Source organism: Bemisia tabaci, chromosome 10, assembly GCF_918797505.1.
Source record: "Bemisia tabaci chromosome 10, PGI_BMITA_v3".
NCBI lineage: Eukaryota > Metazoa > Arthropoda > Insecta > Hemiptera > Aleyrodidae > Bemisia > Bemisia tabaci.
In genome coordinates, this window is record NC_092802.1 from 22,314,363 (window position 1) to 22,336,071 (window position 21,709).

Here is a 21,709-nt window from a genome sequence, read left to right on the forward strand (position 1 = left end):
TACCTCCTCATGTAACAACACATCCTGTCACCTATCCTCATCTCGTAGACTTTTTTAGTACACTAAATATTGTCACACTCTGTCTGATAAGCACACCAAAATGTCAATCAATACCAGTGTTCACTGTATGTGCCTGCTCTATCCTCTGTAGCTACAACCACCGACTCACTCTCCCTCGTCCTAACCCCCCACCATCATAGTCACTCTGTTGTTTCGTCCTATTTTGCTCACTGCATACACCACTCCTCAGTATGTGTAGTCAGTTGTCCATCCCAAACATTGCGTCACATGTGTGTCTACTCTTTCACTGAAAATGTAGTACACACATCATTACTAGAGAGAATCTCTAATCACCCTCTATCAAACATACCTTACTGTTAACACTCAATCATTTGTGTCCTCCTTACCGATAGATACCCTGCTGATCATCCCACAGATCACACCTTGTCCCCAAGAGTCCACAAGTCCACCAATCCCTCTCAACGTGTGCTCCAGTCAATAAACCCCCAGAAATAATAGATATCACGTGTCACGTATCGCCGTACTGTGTTACTTTACCTATCTTACTACCTCACGACACCATTTTAAAACCATTACGTGTAAATATATTGTTACCATTTCACTTCTGTCCCCTATCATTCTAGATCTCGATGTGTTCTTCCTATTAGTGTCACTTCTCCCTTTCCTGTGTTTAGTTCTCATAAATGTGTGTCACTCGCTCGTGTCTACCGTCCACGTGTAGTATTGTTGCATCTATATAGATATATATAGTACCTCATCATTAATAACATCAACCACTCCATTTGCTGCACAAGATCAAATGTAAAAAAAAACTATGTGTGTGTGAGATATCATACTCCCCCCCATATAGAATGATCCTCTTAATTATAATCAAAAGGTTCCCCCCTCTAGTATAGAGATCATGGCGCATGCTATCTCGCACTCTACACCCGCCACCACTCACCGCGCCCTCCCCGTCCCTCCACTTCGTGCTCAAGGCATAATGGGTTGTGAATGTAAATGTTTGGCTTTATGTCACTACATGAGATCCAAATATATTAGCAATAAATGAATATATATGGTTAACAAATCAACTGTAATAAAGTGCCGATATAATCTTTTATACGCACCTTTTGTGCGCAGTGCCAGATACCACTTGTGTCCACACGATTGACATATCTTGTCTCACTACTTATTTATCCTCTAATATTTAAAAAACTGTAATCCCATTCACAATCTTTAACCCTTTGCATTGTTCCGAAATCACTTCCATAATAGTTATAAACCTATGTACGCCTCCCAATCCACCATTAATTCTTATATGCCATCACGCTCACACGGTCAATCGAAATAAATTACTACAAGGTCGTGCCGCAGATTGAAGATCCCGCGCGCGCGATATACATTGCCCACTGTCGCATTCTCACGCATATCACAGCTACCACGCGCATTCCACGTCAGTTCTGTATATACCCCCCCCTCAGCATCTCCAAAAAACACACCTCCCCTATTTATACATTCTATGACACTGTTAATTACTCACCACTAACAATTTATCTGCAATTACAAATTAACCCGAACATTCGGTTGATTAAAATTTGCTTCTTATTTAATATTGATGTCCTTCCTTGTTTAATATCTAGAAGTACATGATGTAACATGTCAAGAATGTATAAAGAAGTATCGCATACCTGTCCCCTGTTGAGCCGAAATTACACACTGTATAATTCTCCCAATCTGTTGCATTACGCTTCAAAATAGCTCAATTGTTCTTATAAGAAAATATATTTCAAAAGATAATTGTCTCTAACTCTCACCTGTCTGAATCTGTATCTATCATCACTCTCGCCACCACCTCCACACACTTAAGTAATAGTTAACTAAGAGATATCCTGTCACAAGAATAGAATAGCTAGCTCCAATCTGAAATCATACCTCTACAAGATCCTGAATATCTTTATTCTGAGCTTTAGAATGGACACTGAGATAAACAATAAACACTCAATTTTAAACCAATTATAAATTAAACTTCAACAACAATACAAATTCACCCCCTTATCGATTGTATTTATTACTATGCTACTCAAAATATCTCTAAATAGTAATATATAAAACAACATTTTTGTGTCTCTGGTAATAAATCTATTAGATCACACTCTTAACTTGAGTAATAATATAGAATATATATACTATGAAGATTTATCTGTGAGTCAAAATGGACTGTCTAGTTAAATCTCGAGCTATTGTTTTAAAATGCACGCCCTATTCATATTACTGAACTGTCTAAGCTGTGTGGACCCGTGTTAGACAAAGATAATGAGACTCTCAGGCCTCAGTGCCTTTGCATGAGCACTCACTGCAAATGTTCTCGTTTCTCTTAAATCAAAAAAGAAGCAACTCTTCACTTTTGTGTCATCTCTACTAGTGTCTCTATTCTTTTATCGTGTACCCACTTCCAAGGATAATGCTACCCCGCTCTCACCTCTCTCGCGATGCGTAGTAGCACACCCAGACCAATGCACCGCGAAAAGAGGACTCACGTTCATAATATCAATGTAAGTTACTATCCTGTCTAAGGAATATTTGATACATTGTCATAATATGAATAGATCCATAATAAGTAAGTGCAACAAGGACTGTATAAGTGAAGACTGTACCCAATAGATATTAAGAGCAACATTTTTCTCTCGATTATCTAGATTTGATCAAAGCAAGTTTTTGCGTGATCACACACTCTATTATTGATTGTGAGCTAATTTCATTGGATTGATTCAGATTGGAGTATCAAGATTTATTATATCGGGTCCAAAGCTGCTCGTCGCGTCTCCGCAAAGATGCGTGTAATGTGATATATGATGAGTTAAGCGTGCTTAGAGACACAGTACGAGCTGTAGTTTGGTCGCTCTCAGAGAGACATAATAGCGTGAGTACGATGATCTGTGGAGCTATCAGGATACATATAGAGAAGGTCCAAGAAGGGTTTGACACCAACGTTCTCATCGCTAAAAGAGAAATATGGGTTTGAGAGGGGATATAATAATAATTGGAATATAAGTGTTACCGGCTGTTTACAAATTAGTATACCATACTATATTTTAAATATCGCTCAGTTTTGGTTAATTGTCGTATGCGTCGATGCGAACTCTTTCGCCACCGTGTGCCCTTAAAAAAAAAATAGACAGGAGTTTACCAGATGGCTGCTGTCCTCTCACGTGTCACTCGCTGTCAGGCTGAAGTGTCCAGACTTTGGTTATATAGAGTCGAATTATGATTCGTGTAGAAAGTCAGTTTAGTGCTTTTGAGTGTCGATTTCGCGCTTCGAAAGTGTGTGTCTCGGTTGTGCTGGAATGAGGTGCCGCTCGCGTGACGGAGATAGACTTGTTTAATGTAACGGGCGCAAAGTGAGAATCACATTAAGTGAAAGAGTCCATCTCCAGAGGACAAAAACCCCTGACTGCCTTTCGCTTTTAACGTAGGTCAGTATGGATTTTGCGAGTTTATTTCTCGCTAAATCTGTGTATGGTGTCAATGCTATGGCCAAAGTGCAAGTCCACGTGACGTATCTCTGTTTAGGACTAAGTTTTGAACTAAAGAAAGAAAAATTTTATGCCCTTCATTTGATTTCCCTGGAAAAAAGGGTTACCCATGTAAAAATGTCCTCTTTGCAGTACTGTCACTCGTTACAAACAATGTGCCAGGAGATTTCCTACCATAGTTCCTTTTCGCTGTGGGAAAAAATGTGTGCAAAATTATGATGAATTTCAATCATTTAGTCAAGAGTCAACTCTCTTTCATTTTCTACGGGGTACGCCCCGGACCGCTTTGTGGTCCAACTCTATAAAGCGCTTGGCAACTCAGACGTCGCACAATGGATCGAGTCAATGGGAGAAGTCGGACAAAATTTGGAAACTTTGAAAGTTTATATTTTTGAAAATATGGAACAAAAAAGTTTACGGGTGGCTTCATAGATCGTATTCGATACATCAAACGGCTGAGATTGTATCGATATCGATTGGTTCAAAATATAAACATAGCCTCAAAAGTAAATTCAGAAATCTGAGAGAACGGGTCTTTTGTAACAGATTTTTTATTCTTTTGCGTAACTAATGCCAATTTGAAGTGAAATTTTTAGGAATTTTCTCATTTTCAGCTTTTCCAACTTAAATCCTTACAGTTTGGTTTGAGGTTATGTGCTATTGTTTTGAACCAAACGATACATCGAACCGTTATCGAATACGGTCTATTGGTTTTTCCGTGAATAATCCTTTCAGAGACACCCTTAGAAATTGCACTAATGACAAAATAAACATCTAAATTTGACCTTATACTCAAAAATTTCATGCCCGACCTCTTCTATTTAGCTCGTTCTACTGTGCGGCGTGCGTTATTTTGCGTTACTCTGATGATTTAATTTTATAGAGTAAGATTTATCTTTCATTTTTAAGTCTAGAAAAATTATTATGAATAGTTCTTATCTCTGTTGAAGTTAAACCTCTCACGTTTTAACATAAATTTCTTCATACAATTTTATTGCATATATTTACGGAAAAAATTGAACTGCTGATTTAACAATTCAATTACTGGAGAAAGTGACGGCAATGTTTCAATGTAAATTTTACAACAAGAAAATGCTAATTTAACCACCGTCGTGGTTAAATTTGCTTACAATAGTGGTTAAAGTAGCTTTTTTTGGTTGTGAAATCTACGTTGAAATATTGCAGTCACTTTTTTTAGCAATTTAATTGTTAAATCAGCAATTTAATTTTTTCCGTGTTATTGATCTTCAACAGTTTTTCCACGCGTCTCATTTGTTTTTAGCCTAAGGTCATAGCAAGGCATTGATCGAAACGCACAAGGAAAGAAAGGAGTGAAAATAAGTTATTTTCAATTTCACATCATGACAAAATCATTTATTATAAATTCATATGAACAAACGAAAAAAAAATAATTATAAATTCACAGCAGATACAAATCTTAGGATCATTATAAGCTGCTACGAAGAAGAATCCGATATACCCGCAGAAGGCACAGAAATCTAAATTATCAACAGGTACAGGTAAAAAAATCATACATGCAAATATGAAAGCAAAGGAAAGTCTAAGAAACCAGGTGACAAATGGAATTTAGACACCGCGATGGTCCATGCTTTAAGTTTCGTTGTAGACGCATTTAGTGGTGAGGTCACGGAACGATACTAACGGTTTGATATCTCGAAAGTCGAAATGTGCCCCAACCAACAAACATAACCTCCAAAACGAGCAACTGACGAAAGAATGCTAAAACTAGCCTAAAACCAAACAATTAATCCATAGGACTGTAGAATTACGAAAGCACATTCACATGCCTCCGCCATAATACTCAAGTTATCAAACAACCCCCCCTCCCGCCCCCCGCCTATTACTCATGTAGTTTCCTCTAATTATTCACTTTGGAGGTTATGTTCGTTTGTTGGGGCACATTCCAACTATGGAGGTATTGAAACTATATCGAGATGTGACGTCACAATAAATGTCTACTTTTGACGGAAAGTTTGGATCAAAAATTCTGAAATTCGAGTTTTGATACTAATCCAGTATTAGTATGATGTCATTTAGCTTTTTTCCTCCAGAGATGGTTAAAGTTTCAGAAATGAAAGCTTTCCCTAGTAGCAGTGGCTGTTGAGAAAAGTTGTAAAAAACTCGTAAATTTTAAGAGATCTCTTAAAATTTACTTTAAAAACAATTTGAAAATTACGTAAAAAGAAACTGTTGAAATATTCGTACTAGGAAACCCAGTTTGGGGCTTTCTTTACATTAATTTGAAGACAATTTTTAAGTAAAATTTACATATATTTTTTTTTAAACTTCCTGCGGGCAAAAACGAGGGAAAAAAGTGGTGAACAGAAAATTATAAAAAGAACAGTTGCAGCCCATAAAAATTGAGGATATAGTTTATTGATTTTTACCTACATTCTACGTTTTCTTTTAATTAAAATAACACTATTTTTTTACTTGAAAGAGTTCCCCAAAAGGGTTTCCTAGAACGAGTATTTTAGGAGTTTTTTTACTTAAAATTTACGAACTCTTAAAAGTTACAAGTTTTTTACCTTTTTTTGGACAACTGTTTGTAGAACTTTTTTAAGAGCCATTGCTACACTAGGATTGCACCAAATGTTTATCATGGTGATGGCCGGACGGTGTGTTGCATCAATCAAGATCCTCAAATACGGCGCAGGAGACGAGGGACTCTACGCCGTCCAAATTTTCACCCCGCGGAAATTTGAAAATCTTGTCGCCCCAGGTATCCCACGTGTGGACGCAGAGCCAATATTTGATCCCGTTCTCCGTTCCCCATCCGATGATTTTGAAGTACTTCAGCCAACCGACTCTTTTCCGGCCCGGTTTTTCTTCCCAAATTCCTGGCATGAGCATAAAAAACAAAACGTCAATAGGCTTACATAACACTTGTACACTTGTACTTATATACCTAACAAGAGAATTGACTTGTCAAATATAAATATAAATATAAATATAAAGAAAGGGCAGCTAACCTCCTGAAACAAAATGGAGATGTTGCATGTGTGAGGAATTTGCGATTTGACTGTTGATTCTTATGTAAAAGTTCGCGAGAAACACGATGGTCACACTGGTTTTCCCTGGAATCATCTTCCAAGCTCAAAAAAAGCTCTCAAGTTGAGGCCAAAATGGAGGGGATATCCCACGCTATCCTGAGAGTCCACCTCTACATCAAGACAAACTCTCCATGCAAAGATAGGGAGCAAATACATTAGCAGGGTTGCCGTGTTTTCAGTTGTGGAGTCCCCAAATAAAGTGGCAGCCCTGTCAATGTATTTGCTCCCTATCTTTGCATGGAGAGTTTGTCTTGATGTAGACGTGGACTCTCAGGATAGCGTGGGATATACCCTCTATTACGCCCTCAACTTGAGAGCTCTTTTTGAGCTTGGGAGTTAATTTCAGAGGAAAGCAGTGACCATATCGTGTTTCTTGCAAACTTTCACATAAGAATCAACAGTCAAATTGCAAATTCCTCACACATGCAACATCTTCATTGTCACTGCCAATCTTCAAATTCCAATATCAAACGAAGGTCATCAAGAAATATATGTTTATAAATGAGAAGATTTTTTGGTTTTCGGCTACTCATAATGATGAAATCAAAAGTTGAGCTAGTAGCCGATTTTACAAATATAAGCAATGATTGTGACTCAGGACTTCAGTTTTTGATGAGGCTTGTCCTTCAGAAGCAGCACTTTAAAAAATTAATAGAGAAAGCCGTGTTTTTATCAAGTAAGACAGAAAAATTTGAGCGTTAAGTGTTGTCACTGATATTCAAACCCATCTTCAAACACGACGAACTCGCCCAACGAACTCATAAAACCAAGTCTCGTCAAAATTCAAGAAAATTTGCTGCGACGTTGAAATTCAGCATAACTTTTCATATAGCTCTTAGTTATATCCTCTAGCTGTGGAACCCGAATATTTTTCATCGTTGCCAAGTTACAGCTAAATTCCAGTTTTTGGGCCTTCCCTCGTATTCTTGAAAAAATTGAATTGTTTGAGTCAATTTAGCAACTTTGGAATGAGGTTACGTTCTCTCGTCCGGGAAATAAGGAATTGTGCCCGAAGGAGGTTTTTCGTTTACAAAGAGAAGGTTTAAGTAAAGGTTAGTGTATTGCGGCTTTAAGGAAATTAAAAGGCATCGAACAGATTTTATCGAAATGCTGGTTTCATTCTACATTTTTGGCAAAGAAAAATCAATTGCGCCTAGAGGCATAGTTTAGCTATTCATTCCCAAAAAATATCTTCATAAAACCTGAATTTAAGCTGGAAACATGCGATCGAAAAAATAAATCACTCGAATTGACTAATTAAAAGGAATGTTTCGCGTTTGCATACATTCAGCTTGATTTCAGATTATACGATCTAGATTTTTTGGAAAGAAACAGCCGGAAACAGGCGCATACTGAATCCTTTTCTTGCTTAAAATTGTAAGGTGAAACCAGGATTTTAGCAAAATTTGTTCGGTATCTCGATGATTGTTTACTCTCAGTGTCGAATTTATTCAGGCGTCCTGAAACCAATGTCTCTCGAATACTTACCAACGGGTTGTTCCAGAAAATCATCGAATAAATGGACTCTTGCCATTACAGGGCCGTAATTCATGATCTCGTTTCGTACATAAAACTCGCTCTTTAACATATGGTAAAACGTCGTCGCTAGATTTCAAAAACAAAAAGAGTAATATAATAAAAGAAAAAAAAAAACATGTATTTTCGTGCTTAATTTTATTGAAATGGCCATGAATGGCTTATTCCGCATCTCAAAGGCATGTTATAGATAGATTATTTCCATCTCACTCTTCTATTATCTCATGGAGGTAGGGAGGCTATGGACACCAGTGGCTTGGTGTGAATGATTGATGATCGATATATCCCCATTTGAGCTATGGTAAAGAATCGATTATTAGGGTGTTCGCTGGGAACGCCTTGTATATTGATCCTTTTCAATAGGTTTAAATGGCAGATCAATCGATAAATCGCAGAGCGCGCCACGCCACTGATGGACACAAAAATGACGGGCCTCGTCTTTTCATTTTCGTCCCGAATCCAAGCGACATCTCATTGGCAGCATCGAGCAGAAGATTCTGCGTTCGCGCCATCGCGCCTTCAATTTTGCAGATGCAACACGGTCATCCATCAAGCACGAATAGTTGTATCTCTGCGCCGTCATCAACGTGCGTGCTTTTCCCTGTTCTACTTTGATGTTGCGTTGGTTTCGTTTTCCTTATTTATAGCGGTGCCTCAAGGTCAAAGGGCTGTGAGAGCAACACAGCCGAGGATAGGAAAGACAAAATCAGGCCTCGCTTTTCAACTTTTCTTGGAGAAGAAAAAGAGATCGGTAATTATTTTTCAAATACCAAAACTTAGATGAAAATAGTTTGACGATCCAAAGGCATGCGTTTCCCATAATTTTCGAAATGTTTTTATTACTCACGTTGAACGCGATCTTTGTCAATAGGTGTTTTGTACTTGACGTTCGTACACTTCTTGGGACAATCGTGGTCGAAGATAATCCCCTGGCAAGGACTCACTGTTTCCCTATTAAGACCTTCTGTTTTATACCAAGGTGTATGATCGCATGCAGGCAAGGTATAAGGCACGCATCCCTGAAATGAGAAGAGAAAATTGGCCGTGAATATACGACGAGACCTCTTGTCATGCTTATACTGGAAAAAAAAGTCGTTTGGATCTAGAGTCCAGACTCCTAAAACAATGACAAGAAAAATACTCTTGATTCAATCGGATTTCTGCTTGGATCAGAGGGAAATCTGCTTAAATTAAGAGAATTGGTTCTCGATTTAAGCAAAAATCCGATTGAATAAAGAGTATTTTTTCATGTCAATGTTTTTAAGAATCTGGACTCTAGATCCAATGTGTTTTTTTTTTCCAGTGTAAAAATGGAAAACTTATCGACGTGATCTTCTGAATATTTCAGTGATTTTTTTCCTGACTTTTAAAAGATATTTCGAAAATCTAAGCAACAAAATTGGATTGTTTGATTTAGAAAAAATAAATGCTATCTGAATTATCAATTAGTTTTCATTTAAAAATATATATATATTGCCGTAATATGGAATCATGTTATGTTTGTAACTTTAACATAATTATTCTTGGATACTTAAAAGACGATTTAGCGGTCGTATACTTTTTGGGCAAAGTATTTTTGCAAATTACTGGATTTTCTAATGATTAACAAACCTTGCCTGATCCATGAGTTCCGCCGGTAGGAAGTCCTTGAGATTTGGCGTAATTCCAAGAAAAATATTGCACGGAATTGCCAGTGCACAGCTCAGCACAACCTATAAGCATCTCCTGTGAAAACCTCTCCTTCCAAGTGCCGTTGGTAAATATACAATACCGATCGGTCAATACAGACGAGATTACAGAGGGCTGTAACATGAAACAACAGGAGAGAAAAATCCAATTTTCATCTAATAATACGGTTCAAATGTATTTACCTAGTAAAAAAAACTGTTATATAAATCAAGAATCAAATTTTATGATGTCACTCTTGGAAAACTGACATAATTTACGTGAAAGAGCATGCTTTGTAAAGCCTCAGTATCTCATAGTGTATATATTTTCCATGTATACTCATTTGTTTCAGATTTGTTGATTTTCTTTCAGACTGAATTGGAGAGTTTCTTCGTCGAAAGGAGCTCTGCAACGTTCCCCAGGCAATACATAACACCTCTTTTTCAAAGAAATTGTAAATTCAGAGCATATATAATTTTACATACCGTGTTGACTCAATGAAAGTCAAGATGCAAATTCAGAATTTCTGAAATAGGCGTACCTACCTGGATTTGAGAGCCAAAGAAATAACCAACACAAGAAACAATAGAAAACAACAGCCAAGTTGTAGTGAGCTAAAATTCAATTGTATGAAAATAATATGAGAAAGTATTAAGACCAAAATATTTACACTCGTATTATATATTAAATATAGTAGACACATCGATTATATTCATCTTGTATACAAATATGAGAAAGTCAAAAGTTTGATAAGCTGAATTTGGGAAATTAGAAAATTTTACTGTAGTTCTTGTAAACAATTTAGGAGAATTCAATTCATTTGAATTCACAACGTATTCATAGTAAGGAATCTCGTGTAGAATAATAATCATGATATCTCTAGTTGCCCTAAGTACACCCTAGTACACCCTAAGTTGCCGAGTTTTTTAATCTGAAAAATACCCTGCAAACGATGTGGCTGTCACTTTGTTTTTTTAACCAGTGAAAATATAGTTACGGTTCTTTGACCTGTAACTACAGATATCTTACTCTGTAATAATTAAAGTAATTAAAGTAACGTGCAACGCGTATCGTACACGGTGCTCCTGGGAGTTATACCGCGAAGCGGTCAGGAAACGCAGCCCCCTAGTTAGAATAATCATTACTACTAACCGTATCTGTGTAGCAATCTCCCTCGTCTTCCACAAAACTGATCTGCGGGGCGCAGGCCGGCCATCTCTCTCTAGCGTCGAAGAAGGATGGAACTTTCGATGGATCAGTTTCCCATTTGGGATCACCAATTTTCCTTACGATATGCGTAGCTCCAGGAGCTAGACTCCTTTTCACCTCTTCTCTTAAATCTTTTTCCGCCTCTTGCAAGTTTTGTCCGCCGAATGAGTGCTCATGCAGGGCTTTGTTTATGAACGTTTCCACACTTTCCACCTCGAACTGAAAATCGAGACGAACGAGTTGATTTGAGAAATGAATACAGTGGAGTCTGGGCCACTGTAGGGTTGAATGAAACAATTTCCATCTATTTTTCAGAAGGAAGAAAAAAAGAAAGAAGAAGAAGAAGATGAAGAAGAAGAAGATGAAGAAGAAGAGGAGAACTCTCTGCGTGTGATCAACATTTTCCAAATAATGGACCACTAGACAAGGTACGAATTTAAGCATTCTGATACATGAATCTTAACCAGAATTTCACGTAAAACACGATTCGCGCAACGAAAATTACTGGAACCAACTCCTAACGAAGATATTAACATTTTTATTTTACATTGGTTAAGATGAATTTGTTGCCGTATGGGGGACTGTACTCAGTACTGTCACAGGTTTAGCAAGCCTGCGGACCCCGGCTGGTAGCCCCTGCCTTAAAGGGGGGTGGAGATGGTCACCGGCTTCATGGCGTATGAACCACTCATCAGAGGGGCAGACAGGGCTCATAGCTGTGGTGAAAGCAGCCTGTCTAAGAGACGGTACTCCAAAATCAAACCCTGGTCCTCCAGGTTGGGGGTTGGGGCATCGGGCTAACTCCCCGATACCCGGAAAAAAACTTAATGTTAAAAAGCCTAATAAAGATAGCCTCGGTGATAATGGAAAAAAACGGATTTTGCGACACAAACTACGGAAAAGGACAATGGTTTTTGGGACATGGAATGTACAGGGCATTTCTAATAAATTGACAGAGGTTGTATCGGAGGTAAAAAAGTATAATGTAGATGTCGCCGTGTTAACAGAAACGAAAAAGAAAGGCACAGGATCAGAAAACTTAGGATGTTATGATCTGTTCTATAGTGGTGTCAGTAAAGATCAACGCGCACAGCAAGGAGTCGCCATACTTATCCGGAAAAGTTTGCGTCCGTCTATAACTACTTGGGAAGCAGTAGACCAGCGGATCATCAGAATGCATCTTACACTGCATGGTCACAAGGTGGCCCTGTTAGGAGTATATGGTGTGAATGATGATGCTCCCGTCAATCTAAAGGATCAGTTCTTTGAGCAACTCAACGACGAGGTTCTGAGGGTTGGAAGGACAAGGGAGGTCATTATCATGGGAGATTTGAATGGTAGAACCGGACGAAGGAATGGTTCTAAAGTTGTTGGACCTTTCGGTGAAGAGGCGATGAATGACAACGGTGCACGCATCATTGATATGTGTGAACAAAACGAGTTGAAAATACTGAACGGATTCTACCAACATCGAGATATCCATAAGCACACGTGGGTTCAGCAAACTCGGGGGCTGAAGTCAATCATCGACTACGCGGTCACCAGGCAAACGAGTACCATGAAGGTTCAACAAGTAAGAGTTTGCCGGGGGTTCTCCTGTGGTAGTGATCACCATTTTCTCAAGGCGGAGATTGCATTTCCGGTTAAGTATGGGCTGCAGAGGAATTCCTTGCAACATCAGAAGTGCCAGCCACAAGGAACGAAGATCGAACAAGTGCACTACAACATCGATAGCTTACAGCATGAAAGCGTGAAAGTGCTCTACAGGAAGCGGCTGGATGAGAAACTGGGAGTAGAAACTTTCGATACTGCAGAAGAGTTGTACCAGTTCATCAAAAGTTGCATACATTCAGCTGCGAAGGAAGCCCTGGGTATGTGTAATGAGAGCAAGGATGTACAGAAACCCTACTGGTGGGACAAAGAGGTAGAGGAGGTAATTGAAGAAAAGCGTAGGAAGTACCATGACTATCTGGCTTCTAGGACTGCAGACACCCGCGGCGCGTATAGGAAAGCCCAGGCGAGGGTTCGTCTTTTAATCACCAGGAAGAAAAACGAGTCTTGGGAGACCAACTGCTCAAGGATTGACACATACCTGGGGGGAAGGAAGAGTGCTGAGAGCTGGAAGCTGATCAAAGGCCTAAGAAGGGACATGAAACGGGACATTATATCTCCGATAACAATCTCACAGCTTGACGAACATTTTAATAAATTATTGACGGAAGGACGACCAGAGTTTCAAACGGGGAATGCTGAAAATATAGTCGGGGATCACTCAATGGAAATTCGAGTTGAGGAGGTGGTCAAAGCAATCAGGGAATTGATGAATGGAAGAGCTCCTGGGCCAGGAAACATTCCAGCCGAGTTAATTAAATGTGGGACTGGCAAGTTGGTTAACCATCTCAGGGATTTGCTGCAGAAGTGCATTGACGGTGATGACATCCCGAAAGAATGGAAAGAGGCCTGGATAACAGCGTCGCATAAAAAAGGAAGGAAGGATGACTGTGGGAACTACAGAGGGTTAGCGGTGACAGGAACGATAAGTAAAATTTATGGAAAAGTGTTGAAAGCGAAGATCGAAGAGGAGTGGACCCCGTTCGAGGCGGAGGAGCAAGCAGGTTTTAGGGCTGGTCGGTCTACCGCTGATCATCTGTTCTGTGTTACCCAGTTAACCGAAAAGAAGAGAATTGTTGGCCAGGAGCTTCATTTAGTGTTTTTGGATATTGAAAAGGCTTATGATAGTATTCCTCTTGTGAAACTCTGGGAAGTCCTAGAAGAAACTGGTTTTAGTAAAGGACTTATTGGGGCAGTCAAGCAGTTTTATCGGGGGGCTTTTGCTAGAATCAAGTGCCAAGGAAGGCTTTCAGATGGTTTTTTTGTCACCAAGGGGCTTAAGCAGGGATGTTGTCTGTCACCGACGCTGTTTAAGATATATCTAGAGCACGTTCTGAAGGAGTGGAAAAGAAAGTGTGCCGGCATGGGCGTCCCTCTAAATGACCAAGAAACGCTTTTCACGCTATGCTTTGCTGACGACCAGGTAGTCATAAGTCAAGATCACGATGACGCGGAGTATATGACCCGGAAGTTGGTGGAGGAGTACCGCAAATGGGGCCTCGAGGTTAGTGTCCGTAAGACAAAAAAGATGTCAGTCGGAGGTGCTCAGCAAAGCATAGTCCTGGAGGATGGTCAACATATAGAAAGTTGCGAACAATACAAGTACCTGGGGGTGAACCTGACTTCGGATGGGAAGCTGGATCAGGCCATTCGGGACCGTAATCTTCTAGGAAGGAAAGCCATCGCCATGCTTAATGGGATCCTTTGGGACCAAAGGATTTCCAAAGACAACAAGAAGAGGATTTATAACTCGGTTGTCAAGCCTATTATCACCTATGGCAGTGAAGTGTGGCAGTTGAAGAAGCGGACCCAAGAAATGCTCAAGGCGACCGAGATGGATTTCTGGCGAAGATCGGCTGGAATCTCGAGGAGAGAACGTGTCAGGAATGAACGTGTCCGAGAGATAATGGGCGTTGAGGGGACGATTGTGCACGATATCATGACCAAGCAATTGGTATGGTATGGGCATGTGCAGAGAATGGCTGATACCAGGTTGCCGAAGAAGGTGTTGGAGTGGGTCCCCCCAGGTAGGCGACGGAGAGGGCGTCCAGCCAAACGGTGGGTAGAGGGCATCCGTGAAGAGATGGAGAGATGCCAGCTTCCGGAGGATCTCTACCATGACAGATTCCTGTGGAGAATAGGCGTCGCAGAGCGCCCTAGTGCGCCGTAAAAGCGGCTCATACATACATAAGATGAATTTGAACTGCCCGCTCACAAGAAACTCAAAGCTCTACGTGAGTCAAATCGCGCACTACAACGGTTTCAGCAAGCTTCTCAATCGAGCAATGTTCATTTACCACCATGTGTTGTTCCAACTATAAGCAATTTGCTATAGCTGAGCCAAAGTGTCAAGATTGAGGTTGCCAGATTTTTATAACGCAGAGACTGTCACGATAAACGTTCAGCGCGATGTGTATCACGTAGAGCATTGAGTTTTCATGAGCGGGTGGTTTGATTTCACGCATCAAGAATTATTGAATACCTTCGTAAGGAGTTGATTTCGGTAATTTTCGTTGTGCGCATCGTGTTTTACGTGAAATTTTGGTTAAGAAGCATGTATCAGAATGCTGAAATTCGTACCTTGTCTAGTGGTCCACTATGTCGAAACCGATTTTTACGCTAAAGTTTTGCTCTGCGAGGTAGATGAATCAGTGAAATCGAAAACACACCAACTCTGTGACGACTCGAAAAGACAACTTTCATTAGAGACGGTCACCTTTTATGAAGGTCATCGTAGTTAGCGCATCTGTTCCAACTTGGACCTTTAAAATGCCCGTAAGTTTCTGTCTTTTGGCACCAAAAATATTTTTCTTAGACTAATTTCTTCATCTACTGTGTAGTTTTGTGTGTGTCTTGATTACTTCCATTTTTCGGAGTTGGTGTGTTTTTGTTCTCACTGATTCATACATCTTTGATGGTATTTATTTCTGATCTTCCGGAGTGTCTTTGCTCATCTAGAATACAGTTTTATGCAATTGATTAGTTGACTTTATTCTCTGGGGTAAATTTCCTCCAAGAGCATATATTTAAGTGGAAATATGAGAAACAACGTAACACAATTGATATTTGCGTATATTTTGACATTCGCAGATGATTCATTTATTGCAGCACAGCCCTTTTAAAAAATTTTCACCTCTCCTGCTGAAAAATTAACTATTTTTGAAAGAAAAGAAAAACATCGATTGAAGGACTCTTTTTTTATTAGGAACAAATAGGTACTATACCGTTGTTTTAAATGGATTGCGTTTGTGTAAACTTATCACGAACAATATTCCATTGCTCTGACACTTCTTTTTCTGGATTTTACTGAAGTATATTTGGTGGATTGACTTATGTAATTAGTTAATGTTTTTTTTAAAGACCCTTTGTTTAAAGTTAATAAGAAAAAGGAAGATAATAAAAGAAACTTATACGGCACCCGTTACCTCCACGCCTCTTATGACAGTTATGAAAGGAAATTTTACAAGAAAATTTTATTATACTTACTTAATCACGACGATCAGCAACTAGGCTATTTACAAATATGTTGGAAACCAGTAATTTACCCTAAAATTTAATATTTGCCTGCTTAAATAGCTTTAGAATTTCGGTAGTTACTTTTGGATCATCGGAGCTTAAGAAATGGATGTTTGGAGGGAGGCAATTTTGAATTTTGTTACGTGTAGCATAGGTTTTTGAACTCAATAGCAAAATATAGGCGATTGTGAGGGGATAATGCTGACATAGAGAGCAATATATGGAACTAAAGATGTTAGAATGCATGACATTATGACAAAACAACTCATTTGGTATGGTCATGTCCAGAGAATGGCAGGAGACAGGTTGCCGAAGAAGGTCCTTGACTGGGTTCCTCCTGGGAGAAGACGCAGAGGGCGCCCAATGAAAGGTTGGAGGGAAGGGATTGAAGTGGAAATGTTAAGGTGCTCAATCCCCCAAGATTTGTGGTTTGAAAGAGAGCAGTGGATGTTAGGAGTCGTAGAGCGCGAGGGAGTGCTGTAAAGCGACTTATATGTATGTAGATGTTAGAATTAAATGAGAATGAGAGACAAGAAACTTTAGTTGTTTGTTCAAAAAAATAAATGTGTACGTGTCGTTTCATGTGTCTGAGGAAAAACACCCGAGTCTTGTTCAAGTTTTATAATTTGTCAGTCTGGCAGAAGTCTAGTTTGTTTGGTCAAGTGTACAGTGCATGCTCACTTCACAATGTCAATTCAAATTGTTTACACACCTCTCCTAAGATTTGTTTATGCATCGTGAAAGAGTAACACTGAGAAGCCGCTCATTGGTTTAAAGGGCCGACATTCACCACATCCAGGATTATTTTACGTTACAATTGTGCTCAATAATTGAATATAATTTTTGTGAAACGTCCAGCCATATCTACTCACCGACCAAGTTGGATGTTTTCTCAATAGCTCGTCGATGTGTTCAGAGCCCAAAGATCGATGTGCCAACGCAAGCCAGAAAACAGCAAAAAGAGCCAACATCCTCACGTCAGCTTGAGAAAATTCCTTGGAAAAAATTTGAGAAAAAAACATAAAAGGAACGTACTAATTAAAATTATCTACACTCTGTTCCCTTTTGATATAGTCGAAGTAGTCATCATTTATTTCATTCAAGAGACCAGTATATGTTTCCGCACTATTACAGTACGTTTTATCACCTCCAAAGGGTATCCCTGGGTAAGGGCACCAAAATGCCCCTCCTCACGGATTTTGAATTTAATGGTCTAAACCCTTTCAGTAGGTCCTAAAAACATGGTTTTGGGCAATTTTACCCTCCTGACCCCAACCACCCCCCCTCCAGCCCCGAAAAACCCATTTTTCGGGGAATTTTGGGGTATTTTCACGTTTTATTTCATATCTCCCGCAATTTTCGATAAAAATGCACCAAAATTTCACCAATTACACATCAGACCAGTCAGATTCTTGGGTAAAAAAATCAAATTTATCGTACCTTATTAAGGCCCCTAAAAAAATTTGTAAAAATCGTCAATTTCCAATTTTTTTCAGATTTTAGCGATTTTAAAAAAAATGAGGACACATACATTTTTTTTTGTTGCCTTAAAATATAGGTAATATACTCAGTTGTTACCAAAAAAAATTTCAAGCCTTCACGCGTGGTGCGTCCCACCGAAAAAATGGGTTTTTTGGCGCCAAAACGGTTAAAATGGCTCTTTTGGCAACGGTTTACTCGCACGCTATCAAGATTGTAACACTAAAATCTCTAATTTTTGGTTTCAATGTTTCAAGAGGCATGCCCTAGTATCGTCAGAAAAGGTTTCAAGTCGATCGAGTCCTTGCGCCCCACGTAAAGTACCGGTTTTTGGCGCCGAAATGGTCAACATTGATATTTCAGAAGAGGTTACTCGCATAGGGTGGCCCTTATTTTTGAATTTACGGAGTTCAAAGTGCGAAACCCTGCAAATGGTTTCATTTGACGAGAAAATAATGGGGAAAAAATAAAAATTGAGAAAAACATATTTTAAAACGCGCCTCGAAGAGCCTAAAGTTCCGAGCGTGGCGTGCGAGGACGCGTTTTTTTCGTCATTTCGCGAATTTTTTTCTTCCCTTTAAAATGTTCCTACGGCTTTGACATTTATTATTATACACTGTTTAGAGTATACTTCACGAGAAAAATAATGAAATTTACATAGCTCAGTTTAAAATTCTTTTTTATCCCCATCAAAGAGGCCACGTCGTGTGATTTTGCCGATTCTCCCTTATAATCGCCCCGCACGGCGTGTCTATTTTCAATGTTTAAATTAATGCTACGGTTTTGAAATTTTCTGAAGTGTCACATACTTTATAGTAAATATTGAAAAAAATAACAAAATTTACCTCGCTACTTTTAAAATGCTCCCTTTTCTCCTTCAAAGTGGCCACATCATGCGATTTCGTCGATGATTGTTCATAACATTCTCTCGGCACGGTTTGCCTAAATGAGATAAAATTTTTTTAAGAGTCAAAAGCAAAAATTCTTCAGATTCTAGAAGTAGAGTGTCTACCGAGTCATTTAAACCGAAAATAAACAATTCTGTTCAGCTGCTGGAATACAAGTCGATTTAATGGTATTTTGGGGCTACCATGCAAATGAACGATATAAAAGGAGAATCGGCAAAATCGCACGACGAGGCCTCTTTGATGGGGATAAAAAAGAATTTTAAACTGAGCTATGTAAATTTCATTATTTTTCTCGTGAAGTATACTCTAAACAGTGTATAATAATAAATGTCAAAGCCGTAGGAACATTTTAAAGGGAAGAAAAAAATTCGCGAAATGACGAAAAAAACGCGTCCTCGCACGCCACGCTCGGAACTTTAGGCTCTTCGAGGCGCGTTTTAAAATATGTTTTTCTCAATTTTTATTTTTTCCCCATTATTTTCTCGTCAAATGAAACCATTTGCAGGGTTTCGCACTTTGAACTCCGTAAATTCAAAAATAAGGGCCACCCTATGCGAGTAACCTCTTCTGAAATATCAATGTTGACCATTTCGGCGCCAAAAACCGGTACTTTACGTGGGGCGCAAGGACTCGATCGACTTGAAACCTTTTCTGACGATACTAGGGCATGCCTCTTGAAACATTGAAACCAAAAATTAGAGATTTTAGTGTTACAATCTTGATAGCGTGCGAGTAAACCGTTGCCAAAAGAGCCATTTTAACCGTTTTGGCGCCAAAAAACCCATTTTTTCGGTGGGACGCACCACGCGTGAAGGCTTGAAATTTTTTTTGGTAACAACTGAGTATATTACCTATATTTTAAGGCAACAAAAAAAAATGTATGTGTCCTCATTTTTTTTAAAATCGCTAAAATCTGAAAAAAATTGGAAATTGACGATTTTTACAAATTTTTTTAGGGGCCTTAATAAGGTACGATAAATTTGATTTTTTTACCCAAGAATCTGACTGGTCTGATGTGTAATTGGTGAAATTTTGGTGCATTTTTATCGAAAATTGCGGGAGATATGAAATAAAACGTGAAAATACCCCAAAATTCCCCGAAAAATGGGTTTTTCGGGGCTGGAGGGGGGGTGGTTGGGGTCAGGAGGGTAAAATTGCCCAAAACCATGTTTTTAGGACCTACTGAAAGGGTTTAGACCATTAAATTCAAAATCCGTGAGGAGGGGCATTTTGGTGCCCTTACCCAGGGATACCCTTTAAATCAGTAGTAGGTAATCGTAATGGACCATGAAAATTAAGAGTGATTTTAAAAAATTGTGATTTAAGAAAACTATTTCTGATGACCGTGAAGAGGTTTCATTTTTTATTATTATTATTATTATTATTATTATTATTATTTTTTAATCGGCAACTCAGTTCATTTTCGTATCTAAATAGCTGCAATATGTGCATCTTAAAAGAAATGAGACAATTTTTTAAATCCAACCAGGAAAATCACAAAAGTCAATAATTTTGGTAGCACACCACCGATCCCGAAACTTTTGGGATAGTTTTATTGCGTTTGAACGTGGATTTTAAATTTTCAAAAATATAAAAACTTCTCAAATTACCGAAGACTTACCATTCTGGAATAATTCGCAGTGTTATATCATTACAAGTTGGTTGCGAATGTACCACCAACTCATTGAAATACAATAATTCCAAGTTTCAAGCCTCAACCACAGAATTCGCTTCAGCCTACAAGCCGCCAAACAAAGTTTTGCGTCTATCTCTCAAGGAAAATCATTTTCCGTATCTCAAGTGCTGTACTTTAGGCAAATAGCATTATAAATGACAGTGGCCACTCATGATATCAATTTAAGCTTAGAAAAGAACACGTCTTAACAAAGGTATTTATGAGACCAAAGTTAGAATACTGCATATTATATTTTAATTAAATGTATTGCATCATGTGTTTTGCAATAAGCCTTTTCCTCCAAAGAGCGATACCTTTGGGTTTATAATGAACTAAGAAAATTGGCAAGTAAGACAAAATAAAAAAGTCTAACCATTGTACATTATTGTTGACGAATTCAAGCGCTTTTGAGAATCAGTACAGTACATACGCAATCCAATGAAAGCAGCAGGGAATGAGGTCGAATATGGAATATCATTGACACCAGTGACTTTTTTACTCCATCCATACTTTATTGAATTTTTCACTCGGTAATAGTTACAATCTAAACTTACTGGAAAGCACGCTGGTTTGACTAATTCGCGATAATGTGACGCTGTAAGTGGGAACTAGGTCCCCTACTCCATTAAAAATACCCTCGCCTTTCGTAACAACAATAAATGCAAGCAGCTATAAGTTGACGTACGCTCAGTTGCATACTCAGCTTTGTGAAGGCGTTTTGAGTCGCAACACGATCCCCAAAACTGAACCCGCCGGAATCAAAACCACCGAGCAATACCGCAGCATGCTTTAATTTCTTCACCGTTTGAGCTGCATCTGCCGATAAGTAACCAAAATTTCTGACTCATCTATAAAATTACATATCGACTTGGTTAACATAATTACATATTCGTTCTTTCAAAAAGAAAGCAAAAATATTGGTATGCATGCAAACTTGGTAACTTCTTTTTTGGTATTAAAGCTTTTTGCTATTTGTTACTTTAGAGGAGGGGTTTATTGCTCAAGAAAACTTTGTGATAAATGATAATACTATTTATTTCAGTTTACTGTTTCCAAAGTTAGAAATATTTCAGAAATCATTCCATGTCGGAAAATTTGAAGTTACTTACTTGCTTTTGAGATTTTAAAGACCTTTTGGACGTATTTGACGAATCAAAGGTTACATGTTTTTTTTATTATCCCTTTTTTGAACTTTTGATTTGTGAATAGGAGTTATTTTTATATTATTTTTTATTAAAATTAGTCAGACTAAAATATATAACAAGTTTACACTCGTGAGTTTAGTAGTATTAATGTTGACGTTCAATAGATGAAACCTAAAGATATTTTTTTTTATTTAATATTAACATATGTTTAATAACATGTGATATATAGTGTATTATGCCCGATGATGATTATGTGCATTCGAAAGACCTTTTAGAACAAAATAAAGAGAAAAGGTATCAAGGCTATATTTTTTTTTCTCTTAGCATTCTTTTTTTCTGGCTGAAATTAATG

The 21,709-nt window shown here is 38.5% G+C and overlaps 1 protein-coding gene across 1 annotated transcript; it reads right to left on the minus strand.

The window, feature by feature from the left end:
- Positions 1–4,878: 4,878 nt before the first annotated feature.
- Positions 4,879–20,314, minus strand: LOC109042351 (cathepsin B). Its single transcript, XM_019059039.2, has 7 exons — positions 20,159–20,314; positions 17,023–17,145; positions 10,967–11,242; positions 9,758–9,949; positions 8,994–9,165; positions 8,099–8,215; positions 4,879–6,397 (listed from the first exon to the last, which is right to left on the minus strand). The coding sequence occupies exons 1-7, from the start codon at positions 20,159–20,161 to the stop codon at positions 6,186–6,188; spliced, it is 1,095 nt and encodes a 364-aa protein (XP_018914584.2). The 5' UTR covers positions 20,162–20,314; the 3' UTR covers positions 4,879–6,185.
- Positions 20,315–21,709: the final 1,395 nt, after the last annotated feature.

Bases quoted from the DNA above. Each gene is read 5' to 3' on its own strand.
- LOC109042351 (XM_019059039.2), bottom strand. The intron at 11,243-17,022 runs GTGAGTAGATAT...CTCGATTTTCAG, and splicing joins GAAAACATCCAACTTGGTCG to TTCGAGGTGGAAAGTGTGGA. The intron at 9,950-10,966 runs GTTAGTAGTAAT...TTCATGTTACAG, and splicing joins GAGATTGCTACACAGATACG to CCCTCTGTAATCTCGTCTGT.